Source organism: Chenopodium album, chromosome 4 (assembly GCF_948465745.1).
Source record: "Chenopodium album chromosome 4, dcCheAlbu1.1, whole genome shotgun sequence".
In the NCBI taxonomy this organism is placed as follows: Eukaryota; Viridiplantae; Streptophyta; class Magnoliopsida; order Caryophyllales; family Amaranthaceae; genus Chenopodium; species Chenopodium album.
This window is the reverse complement of record NC_137837.1, coordinates 66235442-66261068: the sequence shown is the minus strand read 5'-3', so window position 1 is coordinate 66261068 and position 25627 is coordinate 66235442. Positions and strand designations below refer to the sequence as shown.

Genomic DNA, 25627 nt, shown 5'->3' with positions numbered 1-25627 from the left:
CAACTTAAACCCTCAAAATGAGGAACAGAGATGACTACAGATTTCTCAGATTGGCTGACGCCATGACTGCTTTGAATCAGAAAGTTAACCTAATCGGCATTATTGCTGAGTATGGAACTCCTACTCGAAGTAGAGGAACAGGTATCTTCCTTTCTTCATATACATTGCATTTTTTGGTAGAAAGATTAAAATTTTTTGGTTGGTTTTTGCTTAAATTGCATTTTGAAATTACCCAAATGATTTATTCTGGCTATGATGAATAAAAGGCCGGACTTACAGCTGCCCCCTGAAAAGGGTATGGTAGTAGATTGATGATTAAGTCTGAGTATAGGTTTTCCTGAGCCAGATTTTCTGCAATTTTTGATGTTGGGTTTTTAAAATATTTGAATTTTTGGCTAGCATTTTGATATGGTAGTTTGACATTTTATTTTGGGAGGATGAATTTATGTGAAGTTATTGTTACCAACTAATGTTGTACATTTGGACATGGTCTTCATTTGGGACCTTTAAACATGCTAAAGCTTTGTATAATGGTCAAATCCGACATTTAGACATGCACCCGTGTTTGATACTGGTAGCTGAAATTGAATAACTATGTACATTGTACAATAGGATTGGTATTGGTTATTGGCAGTGAACTGTTGGTGTTGTTGCTAGTAACCACATTATGTATCAGTTTTGTTGTTGATGCTGCCTTGGTTAATTGACTTTTTTGGAGGGAGGAGGGGATGTTTATGTGAAGTGGTAGTATTATGATCAATCTCGTGCCTTGGGAAATGCACTTTATTTTGGAGTCAAAAACATGTAAATGATTTAATTGTTTCATATATGGCCAGGTCCAACATTTGGACATCGTGTTTGACACTAGTAGCCAGATTTGAGTAACATATCCCACTTTACAATAGGATTGGGTTTAGATGTTGGTGGTGGTGTTGCTGCTATAGGGCTGTATTGTATATCATGTGATGTTGATGCTAGGCTGATTTTGAAGGTAAAAGTTTCTGTTAGCTGTGGTTATAGTACAATATTTGTCTTCCTATGAGGATCAAATCTAGAATAAGGATGCATATCTTGGTCCTGGAAGAAGATGTTATTAAAGAACTTTGAACATATAGTTCATAGATTACAAACTATATGTTACTTGGTATCTGTTTTCCTTTGACTTAGGTTTTGGGCGAACAACTCTTTTGATGCTTGACAAGCATTTAACAATGTTGGCATTACTAAATATATAACTATATAAGGGTCAACTTACCGATGCTCTTATGAAATTCTTGTAATAGTATTTCAGAACTAGTCTTTTACTAAGCTATCGATGGTGTATTGGATAAGGCTGCATACCTCTTAGCACTAGCAACAAGAGCATCCATGGTTGCACTTGTTGCTGCTTTGCTGGGGCTCTTGATATCCTATTCCTATGTCTAAGGTCTGGATGATGATGGTTAATGTTTGTACTACTATTTATCATCTCCCCTGTTACCCCCTCAAGTTTCTTTTTTTTGTTTTTTTATATTTATTTATATGTGCTGTTTTCAGTGTGAATTAACTTTGCCAATTAACATGATTTGCTTGAAAGTTGGCAATGAGGAGTAAAAGGCCGGACTTACGGCTGCCCTCAACTATGAGCTGGTAGTAGGTTGATGATAAAATCCGAGTATAGGTTACTCTGAGCCTAGCTTTTATGAAAATATATGTTCAATTTTTCTACATCACCACTCGCATGTTTATAAGAATTTGCTACTTTCTGCGTTAGCATGTAATTATTATTTTCCAGAATGTGATTGCATATATACTCTTGTTTTTTTAACAGATTGGTTTTGTTCATTGAGAATTGTGGATGAGTCACATAATGTCCGTGGACTTTTAGTTAATATCTTTGCTGAAACTCAAGAGAAGCTTCCGCAGGTTAAGGCATCGGGAGATATCATCCAACTTTCCCATGTTTTGGTACCTCAACTTGCAGACTCTTTCTCCATGGAGCTTCTATTTCTTACTCATTTCGTTTTCTGGTGACTATATTAACCCTTATTGTGATGAAGAAAAATTTGGTCAGATTTACAATTTGTTCTTAGGAATTGACTTTCTCTTTTCTTTCTTTCTTTCTTTTTTTTTTTTTTTTCCCTTTCCCATTAATGTACATTTTTTTGACCTTGTAAAGGTGGAAATATCATCTTGTTTTACTTTAATTTGACTGGACATAAGAAATATTTTGTCACTATATTTATTAATCAAGGTGGTGACAGGAAGCTCAATTTATATTGTCATAATTTTGTTTAAATATATTTTGGAACTGTATAATCTTGAAAAATTTGTTTTTTTATTCACATCTTCTTGTTGATGAAGAGCTTCATCCTTTATCTTCCTTGTCTTAGCTTTGTTTGTTAGATGAAGCTTATGCCTTAATAGCAACCTGTAATAGACCAACTTTAGGGGGTAATTAAGTAAAAGACAAATTTAATTAAGAAGAAGAGAAGGAAAGAAAGCAATCAGCTTTTAGTATGTTTTATTATGGTTTTTCCATTTTCGTTTAGTAGTCACATGTAAGCTTTAAGGTCAACCTTGACCATTAGTATAAGTAAGTTAGTATGTGTAACATAGAAGGTAGGCAGAAATTGAGTGAACCTCTTGAGAGACTTGTAGCCTCAAGCTACTAGAGAGATTTGTAGCCTAAAGCTACTGAGAGATTCATAACCTCAAGTTATGGCTATCCTTATGTAATCCAACCTTTAATCAATCAAATGTTCAAGCTTTTAGCCTTAAATTTATATTAATCGTGCTTAATTAAATCAGTAGAATTCAGTCTATAACACTACCCAATTAATTAAGAAATACCAAGTGAGTTGTAAATAGATTTTCCCAGTTGAACTTGGTATTTTTCAAAATTTCTTTTCCTGTTTTTCCTTATATCTCGTTTTGTCTTTAGTTTTCAGTTTCTTTTACTGTGTTTTAGCTGTTTTCTTTAGTTGTTGATGCCCTAAATGATGCTATGCACATTTCTGAAGATGAAAACTCATAATAAGGAAGACTGTTTTCTTTAGTTGTTGATGCCCTAAATGATGCTATGCATATTTCTGCAGATGAAAACTCATAATAAGGAAACCTATGCCCTATTCAACAAAAAATTCTCTTCATTTGCGCTCTATGAAGGGAAACATGGTGAAAACTATAATCCCTATCAAATCTCATCTATGTTTCGGCCAAGAAACCAAGACACAACATTTGTGGATGGATTAAGAAAATGGGTAGACAATTTCCAGCTTGATTCAGGTACCGTTCTGGCAATCTAGCTACTGTTTAGTACCGATAGACCACTTTTTGGTTGAATGTTGCACTTTTATTGTTGTTCTCTTAGATGTTTAGCTCTGCTATCTGCTCTCAAACTGATTTTTTGAAATGACATAAGAAACCGACCCCCTTGTATGTAAGAGTTGACCAGACTGTTTATTACAGTGCCAAATAATTTCTTGCTAGAGATTTATTATTGTAGATGTATTTTTCTTGAGATAAATGGAAGAGTAATTGTTATGGTTAATGATTTCAATTTGTTTATGTGATCAAGTCAAGGCTTCCATGATGGATGCTTTTATTAGGATTTCTTTCCCATTTCTCAATGTAATTTGTCCTCGTATAAGTTAGTTTATAATACAATAATCTACTACCTTTTTTGTTCGCTTCCTTTATCTCTTTTGATATAAATCTTCCTTGGCCATGTTTTCCTATTACTAAAACACAACTAATTGCCACTATTTTGCTCCTTTTTTAGATCTTCTAAGTCAAATGAATATGTAATAAAGATAATACTTCCTCTGTTTTTTTAATTGTACCATTTTTCTTTTTGGGAAGTTGCTTATTAATTGTACCATTCCCATTTATGGTGTGCTTGCATTAACTATTAGCATGTCTTCACACACCAAATACCCATTATACCCTTTTAGACTTTTGATAATAACTATTACCCTGCTTTTTCTCTCTTTTGTTTGTAGTCACATAGGCATTCTTGGGATTGCCCACCTTTTATTTCCTTTCTTAAATCTTGTGCCCAAAGCAAATGCTGCAATTGAAAAAAAAAATGGAGGAAGTATGACACAAAACTATTCTTACAAGATGTCATTTTCAACCAAAGAAATCAGGATTACTCTGGCTATTCACAAGAGAACTTGCTGATTGTTTTTATTTATTTCTACATATAAAGATGTTGTAAATGGTAAGCACTTAGGGCCTGTTCTCATACGTTTATTTTAGTTCAGCTCAATTCAGTTCAACTCCTAATTTCCTTCTCTTATAAAATATTCATTTCAGTTCAGCTCAGTTCTCAGCGAGTTCAGTCTATGAGAACAGACCCTTACTGTGTTTACTAGGCTGATGCCATGTTCAGTTAGCTCTTCTCCTAGCCTTCTCATCTCATTTGAGTCTTGGTGCTTAAATTATTCATTTAATTTTTTTATTTGATTCATGTAATCTTCTGTTTTTTAACTTTTAGTTATGTAAACCTATAGAACCTACTACTTTTGTCATGGTTATGATTTTCCTCAGTCAGTTTCTTTCATTTGATCTACTGAATATGGAAGCTGAGTGATAATCTTTACCTGGTGGTTCCTTTCCATAAGTTAGTACTACTGGTTTTTCCACAATATTAAACCTTTTTATGAATGCTGCAGTATCAGAAGAATCTGTGTTGTTGAGGCAAATCAAGGACGGACAATGTTATGATCTGGTTTGCAAGGTAACTGTTAAGGTGTTGCTGCCTCCTAAATTATTGATATTTTGTTTCGTTGACCTTGGTGATGAGGAAATTTTGGGAAGACAATTGAATTTATAAAGATGCATAATTTAAGTTTGAATGGAAACAAAAATTATTTGGAGGCTTGTGAGTGGTAAGAGCTAAGTAGCTGGGGAAACCATAGTGTTATATATATAGCGCCTCACTCCCTCTGGGAAATTGGCTTTAGCTAGGCGAGGCTCAGTCACCTACGGAAGGTGCGCGCCTCGTGCGCCTCAAAGTGCCTTTGGTAAGACGCTCCTTTGCGCCTCAAGGAAAATAACTAAGATTTAAGTTATAAATTGAAGAATGATGGACATTTTTTCAAGTTCAAACTACCTTAGCTCTAAATATATCATTATTTAATTTATTATGAATCTTTTTAATTAGTATTAAGTACTATCAAAGTAAAAAATAATTTAAAATAAATATATAAATACATGCGCCTTGCACGCAAAAGGTGCGCATCTTCGCCTCGCGCCTAGGCTGCAAGGACCATTTGCGCCTTGGTGCGCCTTGCGCCTCATAAAACTAAGATATATATATATATATATATATATATATATATATATTGATTATAGAACCAAGTTATAATGAGAACCAAGGCTAAAAGAAGAATTAGGAACTAATATAAGCCCTTATATCATGTTAATCGGACGGTTCACATGCTTCCCATGTCATTAATGACATTTTTGTAATATTTTAATTTTATAAAGTAGTTTCCAGTTTCATTTCTCAAAAGTAAATTAAAATTTTGTAAAAGTAAATGAAATTAGTCTTAAAGTAAATGAAATTGCCTTAAAAGTTTAAAAAAATTGGAAAAAAGTTTGAAAACAGCAAGATTTCGAGAATGTCATTAATGAGAGTGGGTGCAATGTGAGCCATTAGATGGAGTGTGATCAATGGCTGAGATTAGTTCCTAGTTTCTATTATTCACCTTGGTTCTCACATGATCTCAATTTTTTATACTACCTCCGGTCCAAATTACTCGCAACTTTGGGGTATTATTTGTGAGATATGAAATATTCCTAAGTTGCGAGTAATTTGGACCGGAGGTAGTATATATATACACATATATATACATAGAGGAGGGATCCAGTGAGAATAGGTTCATATGTGAAAATTCTTACTTATATGATAACTGAACTATAATTTAGAACACGTGAGTAAAAATTTAGAACATACGAGTAAAAATTTAGAACATGCGACGACTCAAATTAAAATTTAGAACATATGACTAATAATTTAGAACATATGAATAATGATTTTGAACATGTGTGTGAGCAATAGTTTAGAACATATGATTCAAGAATTAGAACATGTGAGTAAAAATTTAAAATATTTGCTTTATGAAATTTAAAACATGTGATTAAAATTTAGAACATCTGATTTAAAATTTAAAACGTGTGAATAAAAAATTTAGAACACTTGGTATAAAATATAGAAAATGGGAGTAAAAATATTGAACATGTATGTAAAAATATAGAACATGCGAGTAAAAATTGGAACATATTCTTTCGAATTTAGAACATATAACTAAAAATCTGAGAACACGCACGTTTTAAAATTTAGAATATATAAGTTAAAAATTCGGAATAATTTCGGAATAAGTCATTCAAAATTTATAACATCTAACTTAACTAATTTATGGTTTAGAACATGTGAGTACCAATTTAGAACACTTGGAAAAAAGTTTAGAACATCAGATTTAAAATTTAGAACATAAGAAAAATTCTCACGAGAGCCTCCCCATATATATATATATATATATAAAATTTAGGACATCTGTGTGAGTAACAATTTAGAACATCTGTATGAGTAATAATTTAGACATTTGATTTAAGAATTAGAACATGTTGAGTAAAAATTTAGAAAATTTGCTTACGAAATTTAGAATGTATGAGTAAAATTTAGAACATTTGATTTAAGATTTAGAACATATAAATAAAAATTTGGTACACCTGTACAAAATATAGAAAATATGAGTAAAAATTTAGAACATACGAGTAAAAATTAGAACATATGCTTTAAAATCTTAGAACACACATTTTAGAACTTAGAACATATAAGTAAAAATTTTGGAACAAGTTGTTTAAAATTTATAACATTTAACTTAAACTAATTTATGGTTTAATTAAAACATGTGGGTATTAATTTAGTGCATCTGACTTAATTTGGAATACTTGAGTAAATATTTAGAACATTAGATTTAAAATTTGATGAGTAAAAATTTAGAACATTTAAAGTGTTCTCACATAAGAAATGGTTCTCACATAAAGTAGGGGTTCTCACGAGAGCCTTCCATATATATATGGGGGGGAGGGTTGTAAAGTAGGTTTGGCCCTTCAATTTTTAAACTGATCAATATATCTAATTTAGTAGAGATTCTAGTCATGTAACACTAATGAACACCATGGGTCTCTGGTTTCCATTGTTCTTTTACAGGTAACACTATATTTTGGTGTCATTGGTTATAGTGTGTCAAGGGTTTGATATCGACAGTTAGAGACTGACGTACGATTGTGTTTCTTTAGACAATTCTACATATCAATATTTGATGAATCAAATCAGTCAATATAAAATTTGAACTTTTCAATTTCCAATTTTGTTCTTGCAAAGACAACCTAGAAAATTAACAATTTTCATTACTTATACACAATGTTATGCTCTTTTTTTCCTAGGGTTTTATGTTAGTTTGAGTTGCACATATTACAGACAGTTGGTGATATTCTTCTTTAAAGTGGGTACTGACCCCAGGCTCAGGAGTGGTGGTTGTATTTACTCAAAGATTTTGGCATGTGTGCTGTGAAGTGTGAACATGTAATCAGTAACCATGTTTAGCAAAAATTCATATCCTTTGCTCATTTACTGTATTGAATCTTAGTATGATTCTGATTTTATGTCTATGTGAATGTAAAAGAACCATTAATGCCTATTAAATTCCTTTTTGTTTTATTTGTGTGTGGTGTTTTTTTTGGGGAGGGGAGGATAGGTTCTGCATGTGTCTCAAGTTGATCAAGAGGAGTGGATGCTGTTTGTTTGGGATGGAAGTGATGCTCCCCCACCTCAACTTCTATCTGAGTAAGTGTGCATAAGTCACAAGCTCCTTAAAATTTAGCCGGGGATCAAATCATGGATCTGTAGAAGACCCACTCATATTTCAACAACTTTAAATGAGAACCTCTATTATTAACTGGAAGCGTTATACTTTTGCTTCTTCAGAAGCTCTTTTGAATACATTAACCTTCTTTTTTTCATTGGTTTTAAAAATTAAATAAGCAGGGTAGGCTGCATAGTTTGTTTTAGGCATATGCTTTGTTTATTGAGATACCAAATCTACTTCTTGGAACATGTGCAGGCTACACACAGAAAAGGAAAATCCACTTCCACTGCAATTGGAACCTCAGCCTTTGGCCAGGGAAACCTTGTGTAAATTTCCGACTATTGGAACTATATTGAGAGTTTCTGTTGATCAAAAAAATGTCAAGCTCAATATATCTTCAGTTAGTGCTGGTAGATGGATAAAATTTATCAACCTAATGTTTAAAGTACATGAAGGTTTGTGGTGTGGTGTACTAACCTCATCAACAAAAGTCCGTTTCTTACCAAATGAACACCTTGTTATATTAGAGAGGCAAAGGTTGGTAATACACATGCTTTCTTTCTTTTGGTGCAAGGTTTACTTTGATTTGGTAAATATAATGTATCTGAGATTTGTGGCAGTATATCTTAGTAATCTGCATTTTTGCATGGTCTGTGTGATTGTTATTAACAACAAAAGGTTGTACATATGTTTCATTAGGGATTTTGAAAAGAGGTTATCCTCTAAATTGGACCGGATGCCATTTACAAGCTTTCCTTGGCCGTGTCGCATTACAGGTGTCAAATTGTTCTCTCTTATCTTTATTGTGTTAGTATATGTGTAAAGATCTCGATGAATAACTGTTATTTACATCTTCTGTGGGAATGATAATCAGAAGTTGATGATAAAGTTGAAGATGTACCTCTTGTCACCCTAATGGACATTATGACATATCCACAGGTAGATTTGTCGTACCCCACTTCTTTCCCTGTTTTAAGATCATAATATGTACGCTTTTATTGCAAACTTATCTGGCATAATAGCAGATTCTAATTTCTTTATTTTCTTTTCCATGTTAAGAGGGGAAGGAGAAGCGTATTCATTGAATTTGAATATGGCTGTTTTCTATTCTTTACCCTCTTTTCCTTCCCAGTTTTGATCTCTTGGATAAGGTTGAGGTGCTTTTATGTGAAATATTAATTCCGGCTTGCCTTCTCTTTTATACTTCTAAAGTTCTGGGGCTAGTATACTAGAATTTTATAGCTATGAAATGCTATACAGAGTATTAGTCCAATGTAAATTCTGATTCCTCTTTTAGTTTGTGTTCCTCTCTCACAAACATATAACATCACTTGTGAATGTGCCAGTGGACTTTGCATCACTTAGACGACCAAAATCTTTATGCCTTTGACCTTTATATTCCTGTAAAAGTCTAGAATCTTTGTTCCAAATCATATATAGGACATGTTAATTTCTTAAATAACAAACGTCAAATTTGATTAGTTTTTTATGGATAAAGGAGAGGAGTTTCAGGCCCGATGCACTTTCTTGTGGTTGCCTGGCTAGTATTTTTTAGAGGGGGTAAAAGGTGTAGTGACCCTCATGATTACTGGAGGGGGGTAATAATAAAGTTGTCTAGCCATGCCCAAGATGTCTCCCCTGTACACTCGTTCCGTATCCAATTCTCCTAGCCTTTCACATTGTTTGTCAAGACATTTGAGTACATATTTTGGCTGTATTTGTACCCATCCCATTTCCGGTATGGGAAACACTAGGAAATGGGATACCTGTGCTTCATAGTCAGTGGTATCTTTTACTATGTACTAATTTGCTTACAAGTAAAACATTTGTTGTTCTAAGTATCTCATTCTTAAAGACTGAAATTTGTGCCAACAAGTGTAACTAACTGGACAGAGATTAGATTTAAAGCTTGATGATTGACTGGTTGAACAAAAGGATTAGAAAGAATAAATTGATAGCTTTAGGTTGTCACTCTTGTGGGTAACTTGAGGTTACCAATCTCAATACATATTACTCAATTCTCCAAAAGCATAACATCTACCCCCCCTCCTTTTTTTTCTTATACATTACAATTCGTACTACAAAAGTGATTCCTTCTTAAAGACTATTTGTCTTCTACTGACAAAAGAATCAAGCTATTAGAATCTAGGTGGTGGTTGTTGCTTCTTCACTTAGTGGAACATTAATGACCCTTGCCCTCATTCCCCTACAACTAGCTGCACTCCTTAGTTGCTTTTGCATTGCTGCAGTTTGTGCCTCTTAGTGTACATTTGGACAGGTGGTGCTGGTGGGCTTCGGCCATTTGAGTCTTACCACACTCATTTTTAAACAATTTAGCAGGTGATTATTATATGACAGAGAATTGAAATGGTAATGTACGGTTAGCATGACGAGCAAGAGAAGAAATAGAGTATCCTGTCATAAAATTAGTGTGTGGGTTCTTGACAGTTGGGAAATTAGCAGTGATTTCCAATATCCAGAAATTAATTCAGTGTAGAGCCATTGGAAATTATCTCTAAGTCTAAGACGATGATGAGTTGATGACAATGGTTAAGGTTATAGTTTTTTACTTTCAATCTTAAAATTTGACAGATTGAATAAAAAAAAAGTGGCATATTGCCACAATAACAGATCTTGTCTTTGCTTCCACGTTATAACTAGCAATTATCTTTCATTTGCTTACTTGTACTTTCAAACTGATTATTTGTATGCCTTAAGTTAGGAAGTGTTATACTAAGTATATATTTATACCAGTATATGATTAGGGATTGAGGCTAATCAAAGCAGGCCTTGATATCATCCTATTTTGCATGCATGCATGCCAAATACTTGTCAGATTCTTTTCCTGTTTCTAGCTCTGAAGGAACAATTCTCTACCCCTAATCTTTTCACCTCCTTGTTTATTGAATTTTCAAACCATGAAAGCGCTTGGCTTTACTATCTTGTCAATTTGTCATACTAAAATGCTTTAGAAGATTCTGCATGTGTGATAGTATAATAATTTGTTGTGCTTCATTCATTTAGGTGACAGGAAAATATAAATGTATTGTTCGGGTTGTAGCAGCACTTCCATGGACTATTCAGGACTTTCGCTCTCCAGATGGAACCTACCGGATCCGGCTTACTTTAGAGGACCCAACTGGAAGAATTCATGCCTATTTATATGCTGAAGATGGGGTATGAGTTCTTTCCCTCATCACTTAATTTAAATATTGGCATTGTGTGAAATCTAAATAATAAACTATTGAATTCTGGACATCCTTGTGGAGGTGTTTGGTTCAATTGATTTTCGTATCAGGTATGGTTTTGAAATCATCCAAACCAATTTTTGATGTTTGGCTCTGTACTTGGGGGATCCACCCTCCAAATCCCCCTCCCACCCCCCTCACCCCCTGGGTGTAGGGAATCTTTACTCCTGAAATCAGCCATTAGAATAAAATGTTACTCTGATTTCCACGCCTGCCTTTGTCTACCATAGCCTCAGTCTACCCAGTAGTCCAGTGCCCACCCAAATTACTTTACAGATCCAACACAATTTCCCCTGTAACCTCCGTCAATACGCCAACAAAAGTGCTAACATTACCACCAAATTGCCAAAATTGTAACAGTGAAAAAAGAAAAGAAAAGAAAAATAGACTATTCGTCCACCACTGTAACACCCACAATAACCTAAATCCCTGCTGAAATTAAACCACCACAATCATAGCTACCCAAAGTATTTTTATAAAAACAATTTGAAAAAGCACCATCAATTTGCGAGATTATTAATGATAATTTTTTCCCTTAAAGTTCAGACTAACACTTTGTTTGGATAGGAAGAAATGGAAGGAAAAGAAGAGAAGAGAAATGGAGGGAGACAAAATCTCTTGTTTGGGTAAAAGATTGGGGGAAGGAAGGGGAAGGAGAGGGAGGGATCCATTTTCCCTCTCTCTTTAATAACCATAATCTCTCCAAAATTGGAGAGATTTGGAGGGAAAATGGAGCTCACCTCCCCCTCCCTTTCTTTTCCCTTCCCTTCCTTCATTTTCCCTCCCCTTCTTTTCCTTCCTTCTTTGCTATCCAAACAAAGCGTAAAAGTAATAAAGGGGTTATTTGTAGCATGAAAAAAGGTAATACCCATGGAGTTGATAACTGATATCTTTTGGCTGAACCAAACAACCTTTATACAGGACTTCATTTATGATAGAGGAAGTACAAGCCAGTCTTGTGATTTATCATTAAGCTGAAGCAAGGAACTTCATTATTTGGTGGTTTACCAAATTTCACTACGTAGCTCGTTTAAGAGAGACATGTGACTAATTCCTTCGTTGAGAAAGAGGCAGATATGGCAGCATATAGATACTTGCATTCTTAAATACTGACAGTCAAGAGTTTGAAGTATGCTTATTTTGTTGTTATTGAATGGCAGGAAGTATTTTTTGAAGGTAACCCGCCAATGGATGCATTAATTCGCAAGTGGAATACATTGCTTGGAGTTGCTGAAGTTGATAGTGGTGGTGTAATAGAGAATGCTCCCAGAAATCCTCCATGGGTTCTTTGCTGTGTCAAATCATATTATGTTGACAAAAACGATGTCTGGGGAAGCAGGAAGTACCGAATCTTTGATACAAAGCTCGTATGCTGAAGGTGAACCTTGCAGTATTGTTTTTTTCTTGGGTTCTGACTTGTACTTCTGGTTCTGATTTGTCCTAAATCCAACTTGTCTTTATGCTGACAAAAATGATGTCTGGGGAAGTAGAAAGTACCGAATCTTCAATACAAAGCTTATATGCTGAAGGTGAACCTTGTAGTGTTGTTTTTTTTGGGTTCTGACTTATCCTAAATCCAGCTCATCTGGCGAAACCCGTAACTTAGGCATTGAAACCCGTAACTTAGGCATTGAAATGCATGACAAAAGGCTGGTGTAAACTGGACTAATGTTCATATGATCATTTCAAAGATGAATGAAGAATTCCCTCACTTTGATCCACTTGAATGCTTTAGTTTACTTAAACTGTTAAAAGAAAATTTATTGGATGACAAAAAAATAATAAAAAATGTCGTTAACAAAATTGTTAAATTTTACTCTTTTTTTTTTTTTTTTTTTTGAAACATTGTTAAATTTTACTTGATCGCAATAGTCAACTTCTTTTTTTTTTCTTTTTCTTTTTTCTTTTTTCTTTTTTCTTTTTTAGGGAATCACATGGTTTAATACTTTAATTTACCAAGTTTAGAATTTTTTTTTTCAATCTATATTGTTTGTGGTGGTCTGGTGGAAGGAGTATTGTTTAGTAATTTACTCCATCTGTTTTTAAATACTTGTTCCATTTCTCTTGGACACATATGCCGATGCTAATACTACCTCCGTTACATATTAGTTGCAACTTTGGAATATTTTATCTCTCACAAATATTGCCCAAAGTTGCAACTAATATGTAACGGAGGTAGTATTTGATTACTAATATCTTTAATTACCAATAAGTATAAATTCTAGCAATTGAAAATTAATAATCTAATCATCATTGAGATGATTCCAACAAGTACCCACAAGACAGTAGGACAAATGAATAGTGCAAAAAATAGAAATGGAACAAGTATTTAAAAACGAAGGGAGTAATTAAGAGAAAAATGGTCCGAGAGTAGGAAAAATTTCCGTTGGACAATGATTGATCCACACTTATTCAACTCCATAAGGCACTAACTTAGCAAGATGGTGTGCAACAAAATTACCCCTTTACCTTTACTTACAAAAACTGCAAATAGTATATTAAAAGAAATCATAGCTACTAGTAAATTATGACTAATATAGCAACTATTTTGAGCATTTAGACGTGTTGAAATGACTTAGAGAGTTGAAGCAATTTGCCTAGACCTAGGGTTATCAATTTTCCATTAACAACCTATGTTTTCCTTAAGTAGTAATCATTTTTCACTAAATTCAATTTGTTTTTTTCGATTTATAAGTGTTGTAATTTGACTTTGTTATTATAATCACCGCAAAAATTTACCCCTAATCATTTAATTCGTTTCAAATCAAGAAGATTAATTGATAACCCACTTAATCTTGCCTCATTTGTGGTAACTCCATTAATATCTAATTTTCTCATCAATCTTTATCAAGCTGTATTATCTATATAATGGTTAAACTCTTGGATTGTTTAAGACATGTGATCAAGACTCATCTTCAATTTTTGATCTGTAAGTTTTTTTGTTGCTTTAATTAATCAACTTTAGGAGAATAATCTTGTTTCATTTATATATACTCGTTAATTTGCTAAGGTATGATTATTTAGATCGTTTTTTATTGATGTTGACAAATTTGTTTTTACATCTTTTACACTATCTAAATATTTTGTGGAGATTAAGTGCATTGATATTTTAAAAGGATAGAGATACGTGAAGATATTTAATTAATTATGTTTAATTTTCTTAACAGAAATTGAAAGGTGTTACGACAAAATGAAGCTTCAAAGTGTTGCGGTAATACTTATAATCGCAACCATATGTGTGACTGGCAATATGAAAGCTTTGGGAGTGAATATAGAAGAGAAGCATGGAACCCCCCAACCTAAAGAAAACGAATATGAAAGTGCCCCAATATCTTCTACCTATTCTCACCATGAGATTCCTTTGTATAAATATGTCCCTCCATAAGAAAATAGCTCTATAAGAGAAAAAAAAAATTAAATGGGCTAATATATGTACAAGTATGAAATAAATTATCAATGATCTTTAGTCTTGCTAACGTTGTGGCTGTGTTATGTACGCATGTAGATTAGTAGTTCTCACCTTGTGGTGTAGGATTCGTTTCACTGGCTTGGGAGATTGTGCTACTTATACATGGCTATTATGGGTATGTTTTACATGTCTTGTACGAGTCTTACCTAATATTAGAGACATGTACTTTTAAACAATACGTACGTATTAGTATTTGTTGGAATAACGTCCTTTTGTAATTAATTATTAAACAGTGGCAAGGCTTTACTACTTACAAGATTAAAAAATGTTACAAAGTTTACCAATTCGATGCCAAGCTCCAATTATTTATTCGGCTCATTTCGTATTATTTAGTTAGTTGGAAGATTATAAACTCATTTTCGAAATAATTTCCCTTGTAATATCATTACACAACGTATATTAATATGTTATACCCATACAACCTTGAAATATATAAAGCAAAAAACAATTAAAACTAAAACCTCACTAATCACAACCATATATAGCATACAAACCTTGCATTCTTGCAACAAAAAATCTTCTTGTAATTTATTTAGGCAAAGATGTTAAGAAAGATATATTTTTTGGTATCTCATATCTCTAACAAAAGATCCGCTCCAACGGGTGTTCAGTCCATTGTCTCTTAGTGAGTGTTGTAACTGTTGTCATTGCCTCTGCATATACCAACGGTATCGTGGTGGCTGGTAGTGGCTAGTTGATCATATAAAGGTTGACCCTTTAGTAGCCCCGCAAATAACTCTACGGGATCAAAGTAGATTTCTACGTCCTCTGCTTTCATCGATTCATCCACCTACATTAAAGTTAAAAATATTCATTGTTGTTGTACACAAATACGAGTCATTAAAAGTTGAACTTTTCTTATTATTTTTGCTAAACTTAAATTAAAAATAAAATTAATTATTAGCCTATATAATATAAGATGAGTGGTCAATTTTTCATGCCTCCAACAAAAAGCGAGCGCTCATATTATTTCACATGTGATAAGATCTTAGAACGTCAACAAGCTTCTTCGTCATTTCCGCTGTGTGGACTCCAAGCACATTTATAGAGAAAGCAATCGAGCAACAGATTATGTTGCTTCCTTGTGTCATTACATGCAAACCCATCAAGATATAGATTTTTTTAAAAATTATTATTATTATTATTATTATTATTATTATTATTATTATTATTATTATTATTATTATTATTATTATTATTATATAAAAAAAAACCTACAAAGTCAATCAATTTACAAGAAATTGGTGGGGAGCCGAGATACAATCTGCGCCCCCACCCCTCTAGCTATAGCGAACCCGATCCTGCAGAATATATGAGCAGCTGCACGAGCACCAATATCCTGAGTCTTAGCGAACGCCTGAACCCGTTTCAGAAACGCAATAGCAGCATTCTTTAATTCCCCCAACGAAGAAAAGGAGAATGGAAGAAAACCATAGCCAATACCCCTGCAACGCGCCCCATACTTGTCCCGCTTCCGCTGAGCCGTCGCAGACACAACACGACCAGGAACGAAGTCAGGCAACCCCAATTGTGTCAAAGATGAAGACCCCGTCAAGTCAACATAGACATCAAGGCCTCTATCCCAGGAATAAAGCAACACATCTGCTGGTGGAAGAGCCCCGTTGTTCCCTCCAGTCAACCCAACGTTAACCTCCTTTCGAGCAGAAATCCCAGACCGAAAACAAATATCAACAAGGGTGTCACGAACAACGTTGTGCCGATGTTTGATACCCACCATCCCAGCACAAGACACTACATGATCCCCATAAATATCCCCATCAAAAACCCTTAAGCAAGCAGAACACGGTGTTGAAATGGAGAACAAAGGAACACCCAACCTGTAGGCTGTAGCAAAGAACACTACGGTAAGTCTTACCATTCATAGTCTGACCCAAACCCGATATCGGGACCGTCCGCAACCAGGCCGAAGAGTGATCCCCCTGTTGGGACTTCCATAAGGCAACCTGACGCGCAGATAAGGAGAAAGAGGAATCCGCAGATGCAGTGACCTTCGTGAAATATATATATCTGCCAATTTTTTCATGAGTCTGGGGGCAGCGATCTCACTAGGGTTACTCATAAGGTCAGTCTCCACAGTCCTGTTAAAAAGACTAAGAGCACCATCGAAGGCCGGTCTCGAACCAACAATACCAGAATTGCTAAGAAGCGTAGCCTAAAGACTAGAAGACTGCAAACGCGACGTAAGGAAAGTATAGTGTCGAACATCACCCGCTGAATAGACACCTAAACCACCATAAGTAAAAGGTTAGGTGGCAAGTCGCCATTGCCAATCACCAAAACCAGGCCCCGAAGCAGTTACAATGCGCTCTAAAGAAGCCCGAAGGGCTACATCAAAAGAAATCTGAGCCGTTTCAAAAAGACGAGGAGGACAAGTGCGCATAGCAAAGTACAGCTTCGAAACCCCAGTACACGCACGAAGAAGCAACAACTCGCATTGGGGATCATCGAGCTTAGCAACAACATCCATTAGCACAATGGTTTTCGACACTCTCTGCATAACAAGCTCACCACAGAAAGAGGAATCAACACTGACAGGACCACCCAGCAACTTAACGCCATGGATAGGACGGCTAATATATGCTGGAAAGACACCCACGAGACGGCTACGAGGGTCCTTCGAGGGCCTGAAAACTTCCGTTTTCTCAACGTTGACATGAAGTCCGAGACGAGGTCCCTCCGCCAAAATCAACTCCAAAACCTTTCCTACCACTAAGGTGTCACCAATAATAGTGCCGTCATCTAAATACCATGTTATTATTATTATTATTATTATTATTATTATTATTATTATTATTATTATTATTATTATTATTATTATTATTATTATTATTATTATTATTATTATTATTATTATTATTATTATTATTATTATTATTATTTATTATTATTATTATTATTATTATTATTATTATTATTATTATTATTATTATTATTATTATTATTATTATTATTATTATTATTATTATTATTAGTATTAGTATTAGTATTAGTATTAGTATTAGTATTAGTATTAATATTACTACTATTAATACTACTACTACTACTACTATTATTATTATTATTATTATTATTATTATTATTATTATTATTATTATTATTATTATTATTATTATTATTATTAGTATTAGTATTAGTATTAGTATTAGTATTAGTATTAATATTACTACTATTAATACTACTACTACTACTACTATTATTATTATTATTATTATTATTATTATTATTATTATTATTATTATTATTATTATTATTATTATTATTATTATTATTATTATTATTATTATTATTATTATTATTATTATTATTATTATTATTATTATTATTATTATTCTTATTACTACTTTACTAACTTTTGTGTAGCTTTTATTAAAGAATAAAAATATGTTATAAGATCTTAGAATCCTAGAATTTCATATTTCATGTGTTTTATTTTGTTTCACAAAAAAGATAAGTTTAGCAAAATAAGTTAAGGAGATCGGTCAAAGTCTTAATATCATTTGTTGTAGAGTAATTAAAACAAAATAATGATGTTGTACCTTCAAAATGCCAAGGCCATAAAACTGAAGCATTTCTCCGGTAGGAGCATAACCTTTATAAGGTCCTTCAAAGTAACCCCAATGCCTAAACTTGTAAGCAATAACAGGCGGTCCTGAATACACAGAGATCACCTCCCATGCGAACCCTCTAGGAAACGCTACTTGGAACGCGTCGTGTGATGATTCGAATGTCTCTTCACTGGCTTTGTAATATGTCTGAAATTCTTCTGGCATTGAACTCTTCAATAAGGAATTGTAGCTCCCTAGCCTTAGCACTTCTTCCCCTGTTAACCCTTCTCTTCCTGTTACAAACACAACATATATATATACTTCTTTAGTGGCCTATCTATCATTTTATAAGTTATAATTAATGTTGTTTACATTTGTTATACTTGTACGTACTTAAATTAATTCCAATCTTCCAATTTACAAGGTTGTTAATGTTAAAGTGAATTCATTTACTTTATGTACACAAATGCTCTAATACTTCAACAATAAGGAAAATAAATTCACTTAACAATAATCGAATCCAATTAGAAATATATATTGGAGGAATACCTAATCAATGCTGATCTTGATTGCAAAACTAATAGCATGACATGATAGAGTTATGAGAAAGAGAATGTTGGAAAGCTTAATTATATTGATGAATATACACGAGTATATATAGTACTAGATTAGAACATTGAACACACCAAACTATGACTGGATACAATATGTAATTATAAGGGATATACTTTGACTATCAAAATTAAAGAGTAAATCAAGAATTTATATATTCTAAACAATAACTAATAATGATAATGATGATATAATCATCTTTATCCTTTATACGCCCCCGCAATACGGACGTTCGAAACGAGAGACCGATCTTGGATATAACATCTCAAATCTTGTTCAATGTAGGAATTGAAATGGTGGTGAGAAAGGTTGCATTGCATTGCGATCCTCCAATAAGGTTTGGAGGGAGTGGAGCATTAGAAGGTTTTATTTAGAAAAAGAAAAGGAAGTGTATTAAAGAAGAGTTGCGTAAAGAAGTAAAAAGATAATATATATATATATATATATAGAGAGAGAGAGAGAGAGAGAGAGAGAGAGAGAGAGAGAGAGAGAGAGAATAAGAACTTGTTTAAGGGGTGTTTTTCACGGTTTTTAAACACATGAACCATTGATTGTAAATATTTAAAAAAAATAAAAATTTGCTAGCAAATGCTTGCAACAAATGGGAGGGAAAAAAATATAGAGGTTCCTTCACCTCCATTGAAGGCGAGATAGAAAAATTATAATGGTGGTGATGGTGGTTTAGAACAGAATGTTATTTTTTCTCCATAATGGTTTTAGAGAGAATTTCGTATATGGTAACACATGGTAGGTAAAATACGGGATATCGAAAAAGGTTTGTTTCTCCGTGTTAGGGGTTTGGAGAAAAAAATATATCAATGACATCTCTTGGTATATGAAATACGGGGTGCCAAAAGAGTTGAGCGAAAAGTGTGATTTTGGTTTGAACCTTTCCGAGAAGAAAGGTTTGATATGGTCACCATCATTTGTCGGCGTCAACAAAGGGTTTTGATAGTGTAACCATGGTAGTAGCGGAAGCAAGAAAAGATAGATCAAAAGCTTATGATACCATTGGAAAGCTTAATTATATTGATGAATATACACGAGTATATATAGTACAAGATTAGAACATTGAACATATCAAACTATGACTGGATACAATATGTGACTAGGTATGTTAGCTAATTATAAGGGATATACTTTGACTATCAAAATTAAAATAGATTTGTGTTGACCCTAAGTTTTGATGATGACTCAAGAAACCTAAGCAAACCTTAACTAGTTTAACTTCTGTTTTATCTTTGATTAATGATAGGTTTATGCTACGAAATTCTAGAGTAAGAAGGGTGCATGGAACAAGGTATAGGTCAGCTATGGAAGGATAAAGAAGACAATCACAAGTCATGTTCTTTTAGTGAGGAACTGAAGCTCCAGAGTTGAAGCTTCAGAGGCGAGTTCCTTGCATGAGGAACTAAAGCTTCAGAGTCGAAGCTTCTCAGAGTTTCAAGGAGTCTAATGTATTTTATCTTTATTTTAGGCTTCCTGTACAATGATAAATTAGGATTTAAGTGGATTTAATTTTTATTAAGTAAAGATTTTATTTTTCATATTTTAACTTGCTTATTTTTCGAAAAATATCTTTAAGTTAAAATATCTTTTTGTTAAAGGCCCTATTATAGTGAAGATTCTTTTCCCAAAATCCCAAGTGGTCGTGGTTTTTCTCCTTGTTAGGGCCAATGAGTTTTCCACGTAAAATCTCTCTTGCATTCTTTAGTTCCTTTAGTTAATCTCTCAGTTCCTTTAGCTAACTTAATTTTAATTCCGCAAAAAGTTTGGCTAAATTTTCATACTACAATTCAACCCCCCCCCTTCTTGTAGTATTCATTAAAATAACAACTAGGTTTTATATTCGCCTATGAAACTAACATTCCTAGCATCTTAATCATCCCAATATAAATGATATATATTCAAAATCAATTTTATAGGTTTATTCTTAATATCAGTGGGTTTCTTTCTTCTTTCACCAACAAATGATTTGTCCAAACATTATCCTTTATACTTACAAACAGGGTATTGTTATAACTATTAGGATTAAATTTGTGTGCCAAAAAGAAAAGTTTTAGAATGAATCTAGTAATTGGTGTATTTTTAGGTCATTTGCCAATGATGACGATTTTTTTTTTTAAAAAAAGAAAAAAGGTTAATTCTATTAAATGTAACAAAATAAGTTGTACGAAGTATAAATTAGTTAATTATACCTTTTAAATTTTAACTAATTGGATTATATTTCATTAAAGCAAAATTAATATGTATTCCATTTTATATATTTTTTTTGTTATGGAATGTCTTGGTGTCAAATTCACCCACTCCTTTATTTTTATTTTTTTTGTTCTTTTTTTTGGGAACACTCCCTTTTTTTTTCTTAATTAAACTACTGGTGTTTTTAGATAAAATACAAAAGGAAAATATATATAGATTTTTGGTTGAAAGTTTGGATTAAAATCTGGTTCTAGATGTTGCCACTTGGATCAAATTAAAGCAATTAATAAAATAGAGAAGATATTTGTTTAATTAGTTTTTTTTTTTTTTTTTAAGTTTCAACTTTTTCTTTTTTTAGGAAAATAAGATTCGACTAATAGAATTATGAGAAATTGCATACTGTATCCCTTGAATTTCAAAGATTCTATATGGTGGCAGGGTGAAATATATAAAGTGAAAAGGGGTTTTGGGTAATAAATTTCACTTTCCCAAAATACCCTTCTTATTTTTGTCTTTTTTTTAAAATAAAAACTTACCATCTAAAATAATTTTTTTATAAAAAATCATCTCAATAAAAAAAAACCCCTTTAATCTGGAAAAAAAAATTAGAGAATTGAGCTTGATAAATTACTTAAATTCACACGCACGAATTTTCGTGCGTTTCTTAGCTTGTTAGTATAAAGTGATACGTAACTTTCTAATAATAATCATAGTGACACCTAAATAACCTATCCTTTAGTTAAATCAATAATTACAGAAATATTGCTTTCTTAGTAGTCAATTAAACAAAATATTTCAACTTAGAGTTTTTCAAAAAATAATAATAATAAAATAGAAATAAATAAAATAAATAAATAAACAAAAAAAATTAAATCTTAATTATTTTTCAAGACTCTTTTTCTGCATTCTTTCATATGTTCATTCCAAGTACTTATATTTTCTTTCTTTTTTTATAATGAGAAAATACGGACTACAAGTTTATCTATGCAATAAACAAATTCGTATATCACGAAAATGGGTAAGTAGCGGTTTTTCCTTAACACCCTTAGGCCCTGTTCTTTTGAGCTTCTGGACAGAGCAGAGCAGATTAAATTTCAGCAGAGCAGAGCAGATTTCAGGATAACAGAATCGAGCCGAGTAGAGCAAATCAGATTTCAACATTATTATTATTATTATTATTATTATTATTATTATTATTATTATTATTATTATTATTATTATTATTGTTATTATTATTATTATTATTATTATTATTATTATTATTATTATTATTATTATTATTATTATTATTATTATTATTATTATTATTATTATTATTATTATTATTATTATTATTATTATTATTATTACTATTATTACTATTATTACTATTATTACTATTATTATTATTATTACTATTATTATTATTATTATTATTATTATTATTATTATTATTATTATTATTATTATTATTATTATTATTATTATTATTATTATTATTAAGTGCATATACGATTTAGGTGAGTGAAAACATTAATATATGTGTACCATATTTAACATATCTTAATAGTAGAAAGATAAAAGACAACGGTTTACTTATATTTATTTCACAAAAAATTTAATATAAAATGATTTAATGAGTAATAATGATTTTACTTATAAATTTGTCTTAGTCATATATATATTTTTTACCCTAAAAATAATAATAATATACAAAGTACTACTTGAAAACAACCTCTTTTTTTTTAAATCTTAAAATGTATGGAAAGATTTGAAAAATAATTCAACTCAATGAACTAACAATCAATACCCACATAAAATGTTTCTACACATTGTGATTCTAATATCAAATGTTTATAAAAGAAATTGTTATTAATTGTTTATTATTATTATTATTTATTTGTTTTGAAATAATTGTTATAATTATTAGAAATTATTAATTAATAATATTATTAAATATTAATTCTTAATAGTTTGAATTATTAAATATTATTATTGATAATTATTATTAATAATTATTATTATGATTAATAAATATTAATTATTATTAATATTAATAATTATTAAAATTATTTTTAATATTAATAATTATTATAATTATTCAAAATAATAAATTATTATCATCAATACAATATTTATTATTATTATTGAATATTAATTATTGTTATTGTTATTATTTGAAAATAGAGCAGAGCAGAGCCGAGCAGAGCAGAGCAGATTTGATTTGAGCAGAGCAGAGCAAGGCTCAGCAGAGTAGAGCAAAGCAAAGCAGAGCAGTGCAGAGCAGCTCTAAAGAACGGGGCCTTACTCGATTTTGCTATGTGGTATTTAATTTTTTTAACTTGTATTTATACATGCAATGTATAACCTAAGTAATTAATTCTAACATAATTTTGGTTTCAAGTTTTGCAAGGTATGAAAGGAAGGTCCTTTCACAAGTAAAGAACTTAATGAAGTTCTGGACATGTTGACATCTTTCATCACCTTTCATTTGAAAATGTCACTTCTATTTGAATTTATTTTTTGTTAACTTTTTAACTACAATATTAATTAATATTGTTTGTAAATGTGACACTTTATTATATTGCATTTGGAAAAATAAATATCTATATATTGTTTTTATTATTTCAGTTTAGAAATTATTATTATTATTATTATTGTTGTTGTTGTTGTTGTTGTTGTTTGTTGTTGTTGTTGTTGTTGTTGTTGTTGTTGTTGTATATATATATATATATATATATATATATATATATATATATATATATATATATATATATATATATATATATATATATATATATATATATATATATATATATATATATGGAGAGAGAGTGTGTGTAAAGGCATCGGCAAACCGGTGCCAAATCATCTGCACGAGTTAACAGGTGCGAAAAGAAAGAAAAGCCACCGGTTTTGAACTTGTGCGAAAGTTTTACTTTTTTCGCATCCCTGAAATCTAGTTAGGTTCAAAACCCCACCAGTTTGAACCGGTGGGGATTTATGTTTTTCTACTAGTGGTTGAGACACCCTCTTTTATAATTATTATTAATGTAAGTGAACTATCTTAACTAAAAGCTTAAGTTGATGGTTAAGGCCTAATAATATGTTTTATACCCTATCAATTACACTAATTTAGTAATTTGTTTCTTTTATGACTTGTTTTGGTGATAGAGTATAAAACATATTCTTATGCCTCAACCATCAGCTTAAGCTTTTGGTTGAGATGATCCGTTAACATGGTATCAGAGCCAGCGTGACACAAAGGTCACGGGTTCGAATCTCATCTGTCCCTCCTTCAAAGTGGACCTGTGTTGCATCCACATTTTAAGCCCAAAGGGTCTTTGATGTTAGACTAGGTTAATTAACCTCTCGTAATTTTATTTTTTGTATTTTCAAAGTGGCTAAATAATGAGAAAAGGCATTAAAAAAAAAAAAGAATTCCTACAAATGGAAGATAAAATAATTAATAGATAACAAAATACCATTGACAAAGAGCCTGAACTTCTCAGGGCAAATAGATTTAAAGTCTTGCAAACGAGTTTTGTGGGAAAGCTCCATCTCCCATGTCTTGATTGCATTTTGAACTGTTTCTTCAAGTGAACCTTTTGGCCAAACCTGAATTTTGTTTTTTAGTTAATTTCCTAAAAAAATATTGCATGTAAATACATACATAGATCTTAATGTAATTATATTTAATCACCACAATTCTCAAACTTTAAAATAATTAATTCCAAAGGGAAGGATTTAAGAGTTTGGAATTTCATAATACTCTAATGAATTGTCGAACTTGAGACCTCAAAGTCACCAGGCCAAGTTCCACATGCACTACTAGACCAATTTCAAGTTGGTAGACGACTACACAAGAACATATTAATAATCAACTTGTCAATCTTGTTCACGAGCTACTCGAGTCAAGCTTTTGTACTCGAGTCTAACACATTAACCCCTAGCCAAATTTGAGTTGCTTGTGAATCAACTATACTCATCATTACAAGCTAAGAAACTCACTAGCTCGTACATAAATGTAAGAGATCGAATGAGAGAGTACATTGTACCTTTGTTCTTCCTTCTTCAAAGAGCTTGTTAACCTTGTCGAAAATTGGAGGACCACCATGTCTCCATTGGATGTCTTTGTTTTCTATTTCTTCATGCAAAATAGTTCTATACTTGTCTCCTGCCACCTTAATAGCAATTTCCTTTTGTTCATCTTCCATCTTAAATTTCAAAAATTAACGAAGTTTGGTGTAATTGATCCAAACATAAGACCATATATATATCTACGTACTAATTCTTATCACTGCCTATAAAGGCCAAATAAAAGCATGTGGTCTGTTTAAATCTCCAGAATTTGTTCCTTAATTTCGTCATAAATTCATGGCAAATGTCCCTTCGGCAATAGTAAATTTACATGAAAACAAAGGCAACCGAAAGATAAACTCCCTTGTTCAGTTTCCTCTTCGGTGTCTTAATATAATTTTCTTATACTCGTGTTCCTAAAATCGTTATGTGCCACGTCATTCCCCTCTCATAGCATTGTGTCATATCATCACTTAATGACATGTCATTACCAGCCGATGGGTTTCGAATACTAAACCTTGAGAATACAAGATCTAACTCTTTACCATCTTAGCTAATAATAATTCATGTCATCTATACAAATAATAATAACAAATATAACTATAAATGGCA

At 32.0% G+C, this 25627-nt stretch overlaps 2 protein-coding genes and 2 non-coding genes across 6 annotated transcripts; 3 read left to right on the top strand and 1 right to left on the bottom strand.

Annotated features, from left to right (window-relative positions):
• The first annotated feature begins 3 nt into the window (after nt 1–3).
• LOC145627110 (protection of telomeres protein 1b-like) lies at nt 4–12692 on the top strand. 3 transcript variants are annotated; one of them, XM_081679505.1, is made up of 10 exons: nt 4–141; nt 1811–1947; nt 3078–3267; nt 4659–4723; nt 7752–7840; nt 8118–8399; nt 8562–8638; nt 8737–8801; nt 10887–11039; nt 12271–12690. In XM_081679505.1, the coding sequence occupies exons 1-10, from the start codon at nt 18–20 to the stop codon at nt 12484–12486; spliced, it is 1398 nt and encodes a 465-aa protein (XP_081535631.1). In that variant the 5' UTR covers nt 4–17; the 3' UTR covers nt 12487–12690. The 3 variants fall into 3 exon arrangements, with proteins under 3 accessions (XP_081535631.1, XP_081535630.1, XP_081535632.1); XM_081679504.1 differs by having other exon boundaries at nt 8118–8638; nt 12271–12692; XM_081679506.1 differs by lacking the exon at nt 1811–1947 and having other exon boundaries at nt 8118–8638; nt 12271–12686.
• Nucleotides 248–346, top strand: LOC145629831 (small nucleolar RNA snoR113). The gene has a single exon (XR_014111964.1). It is a non-coding gene; the product is annotated as a small nucleolar RNA snoR113 (small nucleolar RNA).
• LOC145629832 (small nucleolar RNA snoR113) lies at nt 1578–1675 on the top strand. The gene has a single exon (XR_014111965.1). It is a non-coding gene; the product is annotated as a small nucleolar RNA snoR113 (small nucleolar RNA).
• A 2509-nt stretch (nt 12693–15201) lies between the features above and the next one.
• On the bottom strand, nt 15202–25238 carry LOC145628042 (pathogen-related protein-like). Its single transcript, XM_081680372.1, has 4 exons — nt 24994–25238; nt 24421–24553; nt 18137–18438; nt 15202–15369 (listed from the first exon to the last, which is right to left on the bottom strand). The coding sequence occupies exons 1-4, from the start codon at nt 25150–25152 to the stop codon at nt 15202–15204; spliced, it is 762 nt and encodes a 253-aa protein (XP_081536498.1). The 5' UTR covers nt 25153–25238.
• Nucleotides 25239–25627: the final 389 nt, after the last annotated feature.